At 32.0% G+C, this 18,746-nt stretch overlaps 1 protein-coding gene across 7 annotated transcripts in view; it reads right to left on the bottom strand.

Moving 5' to 3' along the window:
• The window catches only part of LOC102889295 (probable ATP-dependent RNA helicase DDX60), an 87,559-nt gene that overhangs the window by 54,928 nt on the left and 13,885 nt on the right, over nucleotides 1-18,746 (bottom strand). For all 7 annotated transcript variants that reach the window (XM_015585128.2, XM_025042985.1, XM_025042982.1 and 4 more), the window contains 7 exons: nucleotides 14,139-14,300; nucleotides 12,492-12,650; nucleotides 6,987-7,128; nucleotides 5,860-6,015; nucleotides 3,479-3,584; nucleotides 2,906-3,021; nucleotides 1,482-1,639 (listed from right to left, as the gene is read on the bottom strand). In XM_015585128.2, the coding sequence (XP_015440614.1) occupies nucleotides 1,482-1,639; nucleotides 2,906-3,021; nucleotides 3,479-3,584; nucleotides 5,860-6,015; nucleotides 6,987-7,128; nucleotides 12,492-12,650; nucleotides 14,139-14,300 (999 nt within the window). The remainder of the gene's footprint in view (nucleotides 1-1,481; nucleotides 1,640-2,905; nucleotides 3,022-3,478; nucleotides 3,585-5,859; nucleotides 6,016-6,986; nucleotides 7,129-12,491; nucleotides 12,651-14,138; nucleotides 14,301-18,746) is intronic.

Below are 18,746 nucleotides of genomic sequence, written 5' to 3'. Positions count from 1 at the left end.
TTATTCCTGATCTTAGATAAAAAGCTTTCAGGTTTTCATTTTTACCATTGTATAATGAGCTTCTTTCTCTCTTATTACAGTCTTTGACTTAAAGTCTATTGTCTCTGATATATATAAGTATAGCTCTACCTGCTTTTCTTTGGTTTCCATTTGCATGGAATATCTTTCTCAGTCCTTTTAATTTTAGTCTGTGTGTGTCTTTAAAGCTGAAGTGAGTCTCTTGTAGGCAGCATATAGTTGGGTCTTTTGTTATTATTCGTTCTGCCAGTCTATGTCTTTTAATTGGATAATTTAGACCATTTACATTTAAAATAATTAGTGGTAGCTATTGACTTACAATTACTATTTTGTTCACTTTTTTTTGGTTGATTTTATAATTTGTTTCTTTCTTCTCTTTGTCTCTTCCTTTGTGATTTGATAATTGTCTATAATGGTAAGCTTAGATTTCTTTCTTTTTATCTTTTGTCTACCTATTATAGGTTTTAGCTTTGCATTTCCTGAGAGGCTTTTGTAGAACATCTTATATTTATTTTCATTATTACATTGTCTACCTGGAGCAGGCCAAAGGTAGAATACATAGATGGTGACGTAGGCCTCCCTGGTAAGTGGAGAGGATTGCAGTCTATGCCTAGATGTGTGTTAAATTAGAAGACTGATCCTTAGGCAGCAGCTTTTAAAGTATCTAAATGGGCCTCTTTCTGGGAAAGAATGGGAGAGAGGTGTTTTAGTCGGATGCCCGGGCTGAGCCCTGGGGGATAGCTAGGCAAGTCCAGTACAAGCCTGTTAAAAGCCATTTCTTTGTTTGCTATAGTCTTATGGATTTTGTGGAAGCAATCTCCATTGGCACGCAGAGCTAGATGTTTTAGGAGCCTATCCCTCAGGTAGAAATCTTAAAAGTTGGGTCCAAACCCTTTCTACCTGAGGGTGAAGGTGGGAGTTGTGAGTTTCTTACTGATAATATGCCATTATTCTCGGGGTGGTGTTTACTGCAAGAATATGTCTTAGTCTCTTTCTGTTTTGCTGAAGTATTTTTCTCATTCACCCAATGTGTAGGAGTCACTCAGGTAGTTTCCGGATTTCCTTGAGAGGGAATCTTAAAAAGAATAACTAAGTTAGCTATTAATTCAGAGTGTCCATGGGACAAGGTAAGCTCAGGAACCTCCTACATTGTCATCTTGGACTGGAACTCCCAAAGAGTTGTATTTTTAATGCTACTTCTAAATGCTACATTTCTAAATTCAAGCTTTTCGTCATTTAATGTCTTTTTTTTTCAAATAAATATATATTTTATTATGTATAGAGCCATATAACCTTTTAAATGCAGATTAGAGTTTCTTAGCAAGTAAATAAAATAATAAGTAATCAACATATTTTTTTAAAAAGCGGAGCACGGAAAAAATTACCAAAGAGACTGAACAAATATCAACTTAATAAAAAGACAAAGAAAAGTAAAACACTTTTATAGAATTTATAGAACTTACTTTTGCCTTTTTGCTCTTGGGTTCACTAAAATTCTTTGGCTTGATAGCTTGAGTTACAATGAGTTTGGAAGAGACTGATTCTAATGAATTTCCATAAAATCGTTGAAAAACATAATACTTTTGCACAGCTCTAAGATAATAAGGATTTCTAGATTTTTCTGAAAAAGAAAAGACTTAATATGTAACACAACTATATTTTTGCAATAGAATTCTCACTAATTATTAACACTGTCCCACCCATACATGTACTTTTCTTTTTAGTTTGGAAAAGTAATTTAGTCTGTTCACTTTTGTTAGAGGGGGAATCTTAAGTCAGACTATCTCTTGTCTGTAGAAAAATTCCTTACCTTACTCAAAGGTTGGAAGTGACAAAGCACTCTTTCATTGTCTACCTCCCAATACAAATACCAGGATACTATAAAGAATTACAGATTCTGGGCATTATCTCTGTCATGTGCCCTGTGAATAAAGTTAAGAAAAGGAAGGTAGAAGCAAAGTAAAAAAGATATCCATTTAGGATATTCTGGCTTATATCACTCAAAAGAAAAGTCCTTACTCCAGACCATAGCCACAGAGTCAAAAGCTTGGCAGCTGAGAGAAACTTGCACTATGGTAAAATCCAGTGCAAAGGAAATCCCAACAATCAAGATGTGACTTACTAACTATAGTTTGTAACCATAACATTCAACTAAAGAAAATAACTAAGCTAGTTAATTTTTCAATGTTTATCTACATATATCAAATCAAACCATTTTGAGGAATGTTAATAGTTAATCTAAGCAGGCTGATAAGTACTTCACACATGCATGCTTATTATGCATACTCCTAGATTCTTCTGAAAGTAAGTTTTGTCAACTAGAAGGAGGGTGGGAGTGAGCACAGGGGTAGACTAGGGTAAGATGAGGACAAGAAATGAACCAAGGAAAAAAGATCCCTAATTCAATTTCTGTTGATCTACAGAATTAATGTTTTCATGGGCCTCCTTTTTCAGTTCCAACAACCCTGAGCAGGAAGGCAGATAAAATACTGGCACTTATTACACACAGTCACTGGGTGGTGTGAAAGCATCTGCAACTGCTTGAAAGACTGTGGCCTCAATATTTTTGACACCAAGGAATACACAGATTTCTTCAACTACAACCATCTTCCTGCGTAAGACAGCTTCTAACTTGTGGGGACAAAAGCCATATTTGTGAACTTCCTCCTGAGACACCTGCATAGCTATGTATATATATGTGACTGTCAATAAGTGAAATGGAACTTTTTCATCACTGTTGTTACTGACATTCATCCAAATATCTCCTAGACAATTCTTTCTCAAGAAGTATAATTTGTGGCACATGATACGCTAATATTTCATTATGAGGTAAAAGGCAGAGAGTGAAATTTATTTTAATTTATTTCACCAGAGTCACAGAGCTTACCATCAAATTGGCACTTTGTCCTGTCATAATCATCACTAAGGAGTCTGTGAGAATGCCAATGCACAAGTTCATCAAAATTCTTATGTTTAACCAGTGATTTTACAATAGGATCATTGCTATGAGATAAAAAGAAATATATGTATATATTAAATTACATGCCTTCAAATACAACATAGCATAGATTACATTTTGTAATAATATTTTTAAAAATCATAGCCCCTGTTCCCTTTCCATGATATGTTAATGGTTGAACCTAAAGAGTAGTTTATAAGATGCTTAGAACCCAGTCCATTCCATGTTTCTCATAGTCCCACCAACATCAACAAATATTCATTAATTAACTCATTAATTAAAAACATGCAGCTGAAGTGATTTTACTCTAAGATTAAAACCATGTTGATTTTTACCTAGAATTGATCAAAGGACATTGATGAATTTGATATTAAACTCATTATATGTCACAAACACTTATTACATCTAATATACTCTATCTTGTTACATTTCAAAGGATCTTTAATGAGTAATTTTTTCATTTCACACAAGTATTTCACTGAGGCACTTTTGGTCCGATACCTCTTTAGGAAAGGTAAGTCTTTCAAAATGTCTCCAGCAAATTCATCAACCACCTCAGAAGACACTGGAATAAAACCCAAATTGGGCATCTTTTCCTTGGAGGTGTCTGTAAACAAGTAAAATATTAAAACAAGGTCAAATGTGAAATTTTCATATAGGAATATTATATAGCATTTTCTAAAACTTTTCATTAAAAAACATTTTCATTGACTTATTTATATTTTTTAATTCCAGTCCTTCCCACAAAGCTATTTCCCACATTAAAACATTTTGGAACTGAGCAGAGTATAAATAAATGGACAGCATTTAAATAGGTTGGTGATAGGTAAGTAAATAGATATCATAAATATCACATATATATAAAATATATGATAGTCGGCTAATAAAAGCCTTTATTTAGGATCTCGTTGATAATTCTAGTTAAGCTGCCATTACTTTGCTCGTTATCCTTCAGTGTTCACTGTTTCTGTGTTTGCTTCATACCTTCCTACTGCAAACTCCACAGCTCTCTGCCTGAGCACTTTTCATCTTACAGCCCATGTGGAGCAGTGCCAAGAATCTAATGTCCCAGAGATATCCCTCAGCCAAAGACTGAGATTCCCAGTAAAATTTACCTATAGTTGCCCACAGTAGAAACCTATTCATTAACATGCCTGCATTCATTTTCTTTTCTTCCTGTTCTAATCTTATCACTCCCTTAATTGATCTCTCTGGGATCAATAAACTACTTCTAGTCAAGAATCTGTCTGTGGAAATCATCCTGACAGAAGGATGGAGGATAGATATTCTTTCTCCATATCATGAAAAAATATCCTTATATCAATACACCTTAAATTCCCATTAGCTTCTCTTCCATATTCCTTCTGGGATCATTTTCTTCTTCCTGAAGTTCATCATATAGAAATATCTTCTATTTCTGAAAACATCCACATTATACCTTCACTGTTAAATTATATTTTTAAAATTATATATAATGTCACTCTATTCTGACTTCTATCATTATTATTAATAAAGTCTACCAGTAGACTTTTTGCTTCTTGTAGGTAACTCTGGTTCTTTTAAGATATTTATTTTTTATATTCTATAATTTTACTCTATTGTGTCTAGCGTAAACAATGAATATGTGCATGTGTTTAAGTAATTCCATTTGAGGTTTATAATACATCCCGATTGTGCAAATCTTGTCTTTCATCAATCCAAGCAAATGCCCAACCATTTCTTTAAAATATTGTATGACTCTCAGTAGCTCAATCTCTCCTTCCGAATCTCCACATTAGTAAATTTGGCTTCTTCATTCTATCCTTCATACGTTTTAACATTCCTTTTATATTTTTCATCTTTATTTCTTTGTTTGTTTGTTTTTTGATTTTTAATTTTTTTCCCCCAGCTTTATTGAGATATAATTGATACATAATGTGTGTAAGTTTAAGGTACACAATGTGTTGTTCGTCGCTATTTCGGTAATTCTTTTGATCTATTTCTAGGTCACAAATTTTCCCTTTAGCAATAACCAGTACGTTTTTAACTCATTTGTAGGTAATGTTTTCATTTCTACATGTCTGATTATTTTAAAATGTGAATGATGCTTTATAGTATTTTGTTATTTCTCATGTTTCAAATCTCATATTTTATTTCTTTAAGCATTTTTAAACACAGATGTAGTATATTTTACTTTTGATAATTACAAAATCTAAAGTACTTAAGAGTTCTAGTTCTTTAGCTTACTGTTTCTCTTAGGACTTATTAGTGTAAGTATTTGTACAGAAAATATTTGTAGAAATTTGGCAGAAAATCCTGTAAAACCAGGGTTTATGTTATATTCCTCTACAAAAAAATTGCCAGATTCCTTTGATCACTTAAAGTTAATTTTCTGGCTTAGAGTTGTCTTGACTCTGCTAATAGCGTAAATTGAAGCCCCAGATTCTTAAGAGGGCAGATCTATAACCAGAAATTCTCAGAGTGACTTATTTTGTATTACCCAGAGATCAGGCTCTCCTGTCCATTTTTGGCCCCTAGGATTTCCCTTCTACTCTTTTGAGCTTAGCTATAATTATATGAAAAGATGTTTGGTGTCTCTTATCCAGCATTTCAATAATTTCCCACAAAAGATTTTTATTTGATCTATCCTGCCATATTAATGGAAATGAAAGTCATATATATCTGGCTTTTAAAAAAATCACACAGTTATAAGCAAAACATATAACTCTTTAAAACTATAAACATAGCATATCACCTTGATAATATGACAATAAAGGTAATTCATTATTAAATTTTGTAGTACCAGAAAATTATTTATACTTGTGACATTTAGTTAGTGGTACTTTTAAAACTTTTTCAGAGAAATAATGCTTGTACTTCAAATTAATTTAGAAATTTCTTACCTTTGATTGGTAATGGGTTCTTTTCAAGAAAATGAAGTTTTGTCGTTCTCAGAGGAAATGGCTTTCCAACATCAAACTTTCTGACCAACTTTGATACAGTATTCCAGAGATGTTCATAATCTTTTGTAATGACATTTCCCAAATTCAAATGTAAGCCTATATGATAGGTTAAAAAAAAATTTTACATATGCAGAAACACACATTTTGATGAAATTCAGAGTTCTGAAATACTTGTCAAACAGTAAAATTTTCATTGAGTCCCACCCTGCACCTAAATGACAATGGTCCCTAGTGTTGACCATGGGACTATAGATTTAAAGTTTTATATTGTTTTCTTATTTAATTACTAAGTATTAAAATTATAACTACCTTAACTACTAATAACATATGGTAAATATCTAATTATCCTTTAAGGTAACGAATATGTGTCACATATAACTTTATATTCAATAAACTGAATAAAAACTATGGTTTTTCAAAAATGAGAAAATTTATAGCACATTGCTAAATTTATACATAGCCAATTTTTTTCAATGCTTGCAATATGAAATACCAAAATCATAGAGGTCAAAGAAGCTTCAGTAATGCTTAATCAGTTGTAGTTCTCTAAAATGTGTTTTATTTTTCACTACTAAGAAACAGCAGAAAAGTTATTCTAAGAAAATAACTCAAAAACAAATCACATACAACAGATATATAAATCAGCTTTATCTTTTGAAAAAAAATAAAATTCTCCAAATATCTAATTGTGGCAGGTGATTATATTAAATAGAATAATTATTGTGAGAAAATGTTACACATATATTTAAATGAAAAATTCAACTGTTAAATTATCCGGAAATGCCAAGCACCCAAACACATATTTTTTAAAAATACATTTGTGGAATAATATTGTTTTAAAAAAATTTTTTTAAATACAACATTCACTCTAACTGTGACTAAATAAAAGTTTGTGTGTGTGTGTGTGTGTGTGTGTGTGTGTGTGTGTGTATAAACAAAGATTGAGAGAAAAAAATGATTGCTGTGTTATATACTGGAAATATAGAAAAATGACTTTGAAATTTTAAATTCTTTATATTGTTTAGATCTGGATGAAAGTACATTATTGCAATATACTAAGAGAGTACCTTGAACATTTTCATTTTCATAGTAAAAAGCAATATTCTTCAACAAAATCTCATCGCTTAAATCGCAAAGGTGAATTAAATTCAGATTCCAAAATTCAAAAATGTTTATATTATTTAGGATGAAATATTCACTCCACTTTTTCTGAAATTGGAAATAAAACCAAGTTATTGACAATTTTTATATCAGCAATAAATTATAATATGACTTCGAACATGTCTATAATCCAATTGACAGGCAAATTGGTGGGGCTCTTTCCAATTCTTAATAATGTAAGCATTTTTAATCTGGGTATTTATGAATACTTTATACCTTAAAAGATTAAAGCATAAAATAAAATCAAGCTGATCAAAAAATTAAATTAAATGTAGTTCTTTATTCTGAAGCAGATAAATCCATATTTGACTCTTACTATGATTTTTTTCTCACACTGTAATCCACAAGGCTTCAGAAATATTTCTGCTTTCAAGTGTATCTCTGTTCTTTAATTATGTTTTAGTGTTTTCCAATTTCACTTTCAGGCCAAAAGAGCATTTAAAAAAGGAGCATTTGATTGTTCGGAGATCAAGAAGATGCTGAATTCTTCAAACTCAAAGATCTTCATCTACCTACACTCATGTGCACCCACCAGGTTTGTGATCAAGGCTATGTTCTCACCTAACACAGAAAGAATGTTTTCAGTGTTTGAGAAGTTAAGTTCAGAGGGAGAAAACTAAGGCTTCTCTACTCTACACTCCCTTAATGAGAAAACACAAATGCTTTTTAAATGTAAACAACTCATTTATCTGTATTGATGTGGAACTTTAACCCAGAGGTATCTAATAGAAATGTAAAATGGGCAGGCTGCACATGTTATTTTAAATTTTCTGGTCACATTTAAAAAAGAACAAAAACCTGTTACTAATTTTAATTTATTTTATTTAACAATATATTCAAAATATTTTTATTCAACATATGATCGATATAAAAATACTGACAGAATAGCTTACATGTTTTTCATACTAAGATTTTGAAATTTGGTGTTTCTTTTAAACTGATAGCACATCTCTGTTCAGACTACCCACAAGAGCTCAGTATGTACTTGTAGCAATTGGCTACTGCATTGAACAGCCAAGCTCTAATCAGCTACGTCAGGGAGGCTGCCCAAGGTTCATGATGAAGTCATAAATATCAAAAAAGCAGAAAACTCCTACCTGAGTGTAGTTTTATCTGCAAATACAGCCGCGAGCCCAAGAATGATGTTTCGATTAGTGAAACTCTGCATATATGACTAGGGTCATATACAATTATAATGAAGCTTAAAATTTCCTATCGCCTATGATGTGGCAGCTGTCATAAAGTCATAATGTTGTAGCGTAAGGCATTACAGCTTTGTGCCAATCTCAGAAAATCGATAGTACCACTATTGGCTAGAAATGCCTGGGGGTACTTACCTAGGCACCAGGAACTTCCTACAGACATTGTCCCTGTCCAAACCAATGCTACGACTGGACTGACTCTCGTGTTTCTTATAATGACTGCACAACACCCTTCAGCAATAAACATTAGGAACCCCTGAAGAAAAAAATGTTTATTACTTAAAGGCCCTGGAGCGTACAAGGTGTGTGTTGGGATAAGGGACACAGGTCCCGGGCAAAGACAGTGTGCATGGGTCTGGAGTTCTGCTTTTATTGAGACCGAGGGTGGAGGCCTAGGGTTTGTAGGGCCTACTCTTTGTTGGTGAATTTAAACAGAAGAGCAAGAATTTAAAGCCCAGGGAGAGAAAAGAAAAAGCTAGTAACCCAAATGACAATTAGTAAAATCAACAAAGACCTCTAAAACAAAAAAGACTGGGGTGGGGGTGGGGGCTCCCTGGTTTTTTACGTAGTCCTATGGCTGGCTACGTGTTTATTTGAGATAGCCCTCTTGAAGTGGATGCTTCTTTGACGTGGATGCCTGGTTAGTCAAAACTTAATTCAGGCACCGGGAGTACAGAAAGGAAAGCAAACTGCCAGGGCTTACACTAAAATTACCCACTCAGGCGTTTGTGGTGATGCTGGTGTAAACAAACCTATTCCACTGTCAGTCATATAAAAGCACAGTGCATACAATTACAGCAGTGGGATAAACCCTCTCAGTGTATGTAAGCACTCTCTGTGATGTTCACATATCAATGAAATTGCCAAATGATGCATTTCTCAGAACTATCTCCGTTGTTAAGCTGTGCATGACTATAAAATACCAAAAATATCTCCACAGAACCATAGAGCAGTCGTTCTCAAACTTCAGCATAAACTTCATCTGGAAAGGTCATTAAAAAAAAAAAAAAAAAAGCAGATGGCTAGGCACCACCCCCAGAGATTGATTCAATAGATCTGGGGCGGAGATTATGAATTTGCATTTTTAACAATTTCCCAGGTGATGTTTGTGCTGTTGGTCAGGGACCATACTTTGAGAATCACTGCCATGTTAGGTCCCCACTCTGCCCCACTAATCCTTTTCATAATACCACTGAATAAATAATAATATGTGAAAACAGTACAGCAAAAGTTCCTCATTTTATTCATGTCGCACAAGAAGTGCCTCTGTGTAGTCTCCAAATGTCAAGATCTGAATAAACATGAAACTCTCCCTTCAGTTTGCTTAGTTGCTTTCTCCAGAGCCCTCAGAATATGCCCTTTATTGTGAAAATTTCAGAGGCTACCTGGCATTACATTTCCATCTACCAAGTGTTACCAAAATGAAGAATAGAAAATGAGAAAGACCAACGGGGTGTTTGCCTATGGGGTGATCGGCTGTTTCTCCACATTGAGAGAGCAGAGGATGGTGAGAAGGGCACAGATTTGGAAGCTGGACAAAGAAGAAATTAGATCTCAACTTGATCATTTATTAGCTGTGCTAATTGGCCACTTAGCCTCTCTGCGCCCCAAATTTTCATTTGTAAAATGAGAACATAAGAGTATTATTATGTCTGAAGTAACATAGGTCCATACCTAGAGCAGGTACAAAATACAAGGCAGCTATTCCTATCATGCCCAACAATCCATGCCATCCTAATTAAAGAGGGAAACTCGCCTCTATGTAAGGACATCTTCTAAATCCCATTCCCTCTCTCTTCCCTGTATTTTCAGCCTATCTTCCCTTAATTTCATAATCATCATTTAAACATGCTCAATCTTTCCTATCTCAAAAGTACTTTTAAATGACCCACTTTCCTCTCCAGCTGTATATTATGTCACTTTTCTTATTCTCAAATTCTTACATATAAATGTCTCTTTATCTTTATTTTCTCCCTTTCACTCACTACCATTGAATTCATTTTAATATAGATCGTGCTTCCTACCACTTCGTTAATATGCTTCTTAATTATGATTGACAGTGAGCCTTCTGCCATTAAACCCAAGGTATTATTTTTAGTTCTCACCTCATACAATCTCTATAGCATTTGATATTATTAACCGCGGCCACCTTTTGAAAGGCTCAGTTTCTCTGACCTTCAGAATGATCCGTTCTTCTGGCTTTCCTTTACATTCATCTAAGCAGCTTCTTCTCAGTGTCTTTCGCCAGTGTCTCAACCTTTACTTACCTATTTAATATTGGAATAGCTCAAGTCTCTGCCCTAGACCCTGTTATCATATTTCTCTCCCAAAATAATTTCATCCACAACATGGCATCAATTAACACCAATAGGCTAATGATTCCCAAATCATCTTTTTCTCCAATTCATTCCACTTTGCTAAGCTCCCAAACAGTATTTTAAATTGCTTACTAGATATCTCCATTTAGATATTTCATTGGCATTTTGAACTCAATATTTCCAACTGAACCCATGATCTTTCTCTGCAAGTGTCCATAAAAATGCTCGGGCTAGAGATCTATGGTCACTTGATTCCCCTGTTACCTCATATCCCACATTCACTCACTAAACTTGTCAATTCTACACCTTAAATAACTCTTGAGACTGCCCACTGTTATTCATCTCTATTTACCACTTTCTTTGTCCCTAACATCAACACATATCTACTACTAAGGTACTAGTCATCTAACTAGTTTTCCCAAATTCACTGTTCTGCCTCTACAATGCACTCTGCATTGCAAGCCAGAGAAATTTTTTAAATGAAAGTGCCACTCATCTACTTGAAAGATACTCAACCAATCAATTGGTTCTCAGTGTGCTTACTGTCAAATTTTATCTCCACTCTCTTAAGAGGACTTATGTGATTTAACTCACCCATCCCTTCAGCTTTATCACTTTCCCACATTCTTTCTATTCAAGTTACACTAGATGTATCTCAGTTCTTGGTCATGCTATCCTCAGGAGGATCACAGATGCTGTTTTATCTTCTAGAATCAGTTTTTTCATTCTTTCTTCAACTTGCTAACTCCTACCTGTCCTTCGAGACTTTGGTTAGTTCTCTTCATTTCTTAAGACAAGACATCCTTTTCAGATTTATTGGAGTCTTTCTATTATCAGATTCTAAAGCATTCTGTAGTTCTTCCTTCACAATAATTTTAAAAAATCAAGATCTGTGTTCCCTGCAAAATGTGGCTCTATGAAAGTGGTAGGGTAGGATGAGTAAATCTATTCTTATATTTTCTCACAGTATCCTCAGTGAGTCACAGAATGCTTGTGCATTAGATAAATATTTGTGGACTGGATTCCTAACTGATTGGTTCTAAAACACTTTCTTTTAGCATTTTAACACATGTCTCAAAATCCTAAAAGAAAAATAAAAGCCCATGTCAATTGAGCCACTAGTGTCATAGCTGGATATCAGTCTAAGTCAATACCCCCAAATTTAAGGAGAAAGTTTACGCTCAAAGAACCTAGAAAATAGCAGTATTTATAATATAACAATTAAACTCTTAATATCAATAATAGAGAAATGGATATGTAAACTATGGTATATACATTAACAAATAACTAGTAGCCATTTAAAAATGATGCCAACCAAGAATGTGAAAAAAAAAAATGTGAAAAGACAATATATATAATTTTCAATGTTAGAAACAATAACAAATAACAGAAAAAAAAATCTAGGCATTTAAAGTAAATAAATAAAAATGTTAATAATTTTCAACATTGATTTAATTGGTGAGCCACTGGGTAAGTTTTTCATTTGTTTTGCTTTCTATTTTTCTAAAGTCTACACTTTTTCTCTATCCTCTATAATGAACAAAACAATAAACTATTACATTTATTTCTTCAATTCCTCTCGAGAGCAGAACACAATGGTCACCAATTCCTTTCAAATGATGACACAAAACTCTGTTCTTGACAGAGATTGGAAGAAGAAAAATAGAGGGGTTTTCTCCTTGGGTTGAATATATATCATGCTGTTTATTATTACTACCAAACAGAGTTATTGAAATTAGGAAGTGATTGATTTAGGCGATTAAACTTTTAAAGCCCCCAAAGGGCTGACATTGTTTTCATATAAATCTATTTTTGAAAGTGACTGGGGTTTTTATATATCAAACAGTTGAAACAAAAAATAAATTAATAAACTAACAAAGAACATATTTACCATTTTTAAGAAAGTCTGAACGTCCTTAATCCAAGGGGAAATGATGAATCTAGTAGAAGCTCTTTGAGAAAGAGGTAAGTGGAGTAGAAAAACCACACTGAGACAATGCAGTTTACACAAATCTTCCATCTCTTGCAGGGTTAAGCAATTACTTGCCACCTGAATAAAAATTAAAAAAATTAAAAAAGCCAGTAAGCCCCAGAACAGCTGGCTATCAAAATGCATGATACATGTGCAGTACCACAAAAGTTGGCAGCTACATTCTGCTATGCAGTAATCACATATTATTACAGCCTACATTCTACGCTTTTGAGAAAACCCTTTTCTTCATACATAAACTTGATTGCATTTATACAGTTGTGAGGTAAGAGGGACAGGGAACCGCCAGCTCAGTAGCAGTTTACATAAAACATTTTTAGTCAAGCAATCTTTACATGAGCTGACCAAGAAGGTAATGAGTCATGATCCCACAGGACTGTGCTGATAGAGCCAAACAGTAAATGCTCTATTCTAAGTCACCATATTTTAAAAGTTATATTGAAAATTACCAGATTGAGGAAACCAGAACATTTCTAAAAAATGTACCCAATTAGAAAAAAGGTAAAGAAGCAGGCATATTTAACATGATAGGACAAGGACCTCACAGCCATTTTTCAAATGTTTGCAGGATTGTAAGTCTTAGACTTGTTTCGGAATACCTCCAAAGGGCCAAATAGGGTCTAATGATAAGAAGTTCCAGAAGATACATTTGATTTAGTATCATTTTTGTAATAACAATTTAAAATGATATGCCAAATCACATAGAAATATTTTACTAAGAATATATTCGAGCAGATATTAAAAAGCCAAATATTGTATATAAAAGATGCTAGGTAAAAAATGATGAGCCCTGTTCATTTCTGAAAGAGACTTTATTTTTCTTTAATAAGAATTTTTAACCAAGAATCTCCCAGGACTCTAATTGTATACAAAATAGTGTATGTACATGAGAGTGTGTTTTTGTGTGTGCATGTGCATGTGTGCACATACATACACCCTGACTAGTTAGAAACCAAACCCATACTGATCAACAGATTCTTAATGGAATCTATAAATCATGAAAAGGTTAAGACTTTTATATCTCCAGTTAGGATGGTACTAAGAAACTTTTAAAATACAGTTTAGTATTGTGGAACTTGAACAAGACAGACCTAGGTTCAATCTACACTGCTCTTTAATATCTTTGGTTTCAGGAATGTTACTTGGACTGTCTGAACCTCAGTGCTCTCATATGAGAAATAGAGATAATAATACTTCCCTTAAAATGCTCTTGTGAAGATTTAAAGGCATGAGGCATATAAAAAGCCCAGAATGTTATAAAGTATAAGCTAATTTCTTTTCTCATTTTCCCTTCCTCTGGATGATTAGACAAATTTGACGAAATATGTACTAAAGGAAACATCTGCATAGTAAAAAACTCAATCATATAACAGCACAATAGGTATTTTTTTTTTTAAACAAATTCTAGGGTTTTTTTCCTTTTGGGAAGTTTGTATAATCAAATTAGGGAAATAAATGAAGTACTATATGGAAGAAATAGATGAAAATCAATACAATTTCAAAAGTGGAAAACAATGCTGGTTCACGGTAAATTTATAACAGTCACACCTTTTGGATGTTAGTTTTCTGATCAGAGGTAGTCTTCCTTCTGTTTTCTAAAAAGTGATAGTACATTCTCAAAGTCATCGAGCATGAAGTAACACAAAGAACACGCCGAATGTCGGATCCTTCTGGCCAGAGTTGCTTAAGCAGAGAAATAGTTTCACATGTCTGTCACAGAAGGAAATTGTAAAAATATGATATTTAGAAAAATATTTTTATTCATAAGTGATCTTACTAGAAGAAATCATACAGAAAAGATAGATATGACCACATGAAAGTCTAAATATTTCTATTAAAAATGATAAACATTTTTAAATAAGAAAATAATTATAACAAATATTTCAGCAAAATTCTTAAAAATTTAAATATGTAAAGAGTTTCTGTAAATCAATAGGAAACATATAAGCTTTTAATAAGACATGAGCAGATAATACACAAAAGAAATACAAATAATAATAAAAGAGGAAAATGTTCAATCTCTCTAATAATAAAAAGAAAAATTGATATCCTATTTTTACTTCCAAGTTAGCAAAGTAGATTTTACTGATAATAGCACTGATATGCAATATGTCATCTCTAATAATAATTTGCTAATGAGAGTATAAATGGATAAAGAATTATTGCAAAGCTATTTGGCAATACTTATGTTTATCATTAAACACGTTAACACTTATGATTGGTTGTTCAAGTTCTAAATCTAAATTAGGTAAATAATACAAAATGTGTACCAAATTTATGTACTAAGATGTTTATCATGGAGTTATTTGTAAAAGCCAATTTTCAAACAACTTAAATGTTAAGCATTAGGGAAATATTACACATCCAGTTAAAATAAAATTTGTGAAGACTTTTTGGTAATCAGAAAATATTTAAATAATAATATTAGTTTAGAAAGTGAATGAAAGAGTATATATGATATGCTTTCCATTGTATAATAATACATTGAAAAGGTGTTCTATATTCAAAAAATGTGAGTTTTACCTCTAAGTGGTAGAACTATGTGGAATCATGGTATGAGTATGAAAGGTATTCGGAAGAATAAGACTATGACATACTGAAATCTAGATATTATACTTCTAGTAATGAAATTTAAGCCACCTTATAGTCCAATGTGAGGCATTATAAAATTTTTATATTTTTCAAATTCCACAGGAAATTTTTATATTTTTCAAATTCTATTAGGCATTTGGTTAAAATTCTGTTAGATGTACATAGATACATAGTTTTGTGGAATTTCCATGTAGTTGAAAACAATGGAGTCTGTAGTAATAAAATTCCTAAAAATATTAAATATTTTTATAACTGTAAATAGTCTACAAAAAAATCATACCCTCAGAATTAAGAAGGCAGAATAGTGATACTGCAAAATAACTGTGTGTAAAGGGAAACATTAACAAATTCCAGCTCTGCAAGCCCTCATGCTCCTCTGCCACACTTGCTCCAACTCAAGGCTTTGTAGTGATCAGAGATTGAGAAAAATTGTAGGAAACATACAGAGAACCATTAGTGAAAAGTGAATTGTAATAACCACTAGAAGAATTAATTCTACCCTAAGTCTGAAAATACGAAAAGAAAAAAAGTAACCAGGTAGAATAGAGTACAGACTACAGGAAATCAATTTCAAAATAAGCACAACATAAAACATCAGATTGCATATAAAAGGGCCAGGCAGAGACAGACTCATCTATAGGGATAAATATGACTTAAGAGGACAGTAATTATTTACAGAATAGGAACTATTTAAAGAGACAATTTTCTGAAAACATAGCTTTGGAGAAGAAAACCAAGCTAGAAGGAAGGAAGAAGCATTCTACAGCAATTAAGTAGTGAAGGGGGAAAGAGGACAAAGGACAATACTCAAGACTCTGGAAGATAAAAGAAAACCACTAAATTTTATTACTCACAACCCCTCATCCACCACCAAAATAAATAAACAAACAAAATTCCCACTAACATGACTGGTCTCTGCTAGGCCGACAGAAAGAAACACCATTAAATTAAATTAAGTTAGGAATCTTTTTTTTTTTTGTTTCCTAATGGTGACATTGGTTAACAAAATCCAATAAGTTTCAGCTGTACATTTTAACAGTAAGGCATATATATATTTACACTATGTGTTCACCTCCCATAGTTAAATTTCTTTCTGTCACCACATATTTGACTCTCTTTTAAATTAGAAATCTTGTAACATACCTTAATATCATAAAAATGAATAAAAAGAAGGGGAAGTACATAGAGAAACACTGTATAAATGACAAGAGGAACAAAATTTCACACAAATTAACTAAGGAGAGTCTCATTATCACCACCAGAAACAATAACAACCATAAAGCAGAAGAAATATCTGAGTCTATACTTTAAACATGACTAAAGAAACTAAGACAAGCACTGATGATATGAAAAATTGTATTTATTCAGTAACTCATAAACCAGAAACAGAATTGAAAAGGAGAAATGAAAAAATAATTTAATTCAGAAAAATAATCTTTAAAAAGGCAAAGCTATCTCAGAAATAAAGAATAAATTATAAGATGCCCCAAAGAGAGTAATCTCAATAAAAATTTAATAAGAGGTATTGAGAAAAGAAAATAACAAATGATATAACAAAAAAAGTTAAAAAAAAAAAGTCAGAGAAAAAATAGAAAGCAGCAAAGATGGAACAATATTTGTATTATCAGACACTTAAAGAGCAACAAAAACAATGAAACAGATAGAATGTAAAATGATAATCTAAGAAAACACACTCTAGGCAATAGATTGGTGCTAAGAGATACTGAAAAACAAACAAAAATAACCCTCATAAACCAGACAGTAAAACATAAAATAAGAAAACTGAAAACAAATTGAAAATGTGCAAAATAAAAATGGAAAGAAAAAATAACCACAGAAACAAAAGAAATTCTTTAAAAGTCATAAAAGCTTACTTTGCAAACTCCTATGCAAATAAATTTGAAATGTAAATGAAAAGGATAATTTTCTCATAAGAATGAATTATTAAAATTGACCCCATCAGAGTTAATAAACCTAAAGAAACCAATTTTCATAGAAAAAAATAGAGAAAATTATCAAGTAAAAAGCACCAGGCCTATATGTCTTTACATGGAAATTCTATCAAGTCTTCAAAAACTACATAATCCCAATAATCTATAAACTATTTCAGAATATTAAAAAGAAAGGGAAAACATTCTAATTTTTTAATGAAGCATATGTAACACTGATACCTAATCAAATAAATATAGTTCACAGAAAGAAAACTACAGAAGAGTGTCATTCAAGAATTCTGGTGCAAATATTCTAAACAAAATATTAGCAAACAGAATCCAACACCATGTTAGGAAAATAATATAACATGACCAAGTAGGATTTAAACATAAAAAGGACACACAAATTAATGAAACTCAGTAGGAATGCAGAGTTGCTTCAATGTTAAAAAATTCATTGATATCAAAATATCATATTAATAAAGTTAAGGAAAAAAACATAATCATACCAAACTTTCACACACATTCATGATAAAAACACTAAAATAATAAGTTTGAGACCACATTCTTAATATCAGTATATATGTTATATATATAGTATATCTATATGTATATATATAAATTATAGAAACAATAGAGACATTTCCATTAAGGAATAAGGCAGGTACCCACTATCTCTGCTACTATCCACCATTGTACTAGATTTATTAGCTAATACAATTTTATTTAAAAAAGTAATGAGGCATAATAAGAAAAGAAGATGCAAAACTATCTCTGTTAACAGATGATATGATAGTATATATGGAAAACTCCAAAGAATTAATAATAAAACTAATTTAAAAATAAAAATTTCAATGAAGCATCAGAATATAGAATTGACATACAAAAATCCATAGCTTTCATTTGCCTAAATAACAAAGAGTAAGAGAACACAATGGCAGAGAAAATTTCAACTACAGTAACAATAAAAACATCAAATACTTGGAAAGAAAATTAACGAGAAATGTATAAAAGGTAGATGAGGAAATTTCTCGAATTCACAAAAATAGACAAACAAATATAAATACATTCCCTCTTCTTGCATGGAATAACTAAGTGTTATAAAGATGTCAATTTTCCCAGAATATTTGTAAATTCAATACACTTCAATAAAGATACTAAGAAGATATTTTTGAAGTTAGTTAAGTTAATAACAGAAGCTCATATGGAAAATAGCTGTGAAAATACTCTAAGAGAAAAACTATAAGTGGAAAAACTAGCCTAACAAGACATTAAAAATACTATGAAGCATTTAGAATCAAAAGAGTGTAGAACTTGCAAATAAATCAGTGGAACAGAGTAGAAAGTCCAAAATTATTTCCAAATACATATAAAAATTTATTAAATAACAAAGTGGCATCTGAAATCACTAGGATAAAGATTGAATTTTTAATTAATTACACATTGAATTTTTAATTAATTACATTTGAAAAAGATAAAAATTATATTCATATCTCACACTGTATACAAGAATAAACTCCAAATGCGTTAGGGATATATATACACACACATATATATGTATGCGTGTGTACATATATGTGTATATATGTACATATATGTGTATATATGTGTACATATGTGTCTGTGTGTGTGT

Source organism: Pteropus alecto, unplaced genomic scaffold (genome assembly GCF_000325575.1).
Source record: "Pteropus alecto unplaced genomic scaffold, ASM32557v1 scaffold50, whole genome shotgun sequence".
Lineage (NCBI taxonomy): Eukaryota > Metazoa > Chordata > Mammalia > Chiroptera > Pteropodidae > Pteropus > Pteropus alecto.
Note: the sequence above shows the minus strand (reverse complement) of the source record. Positions and strands in the feature narration are given on the sequence as shown.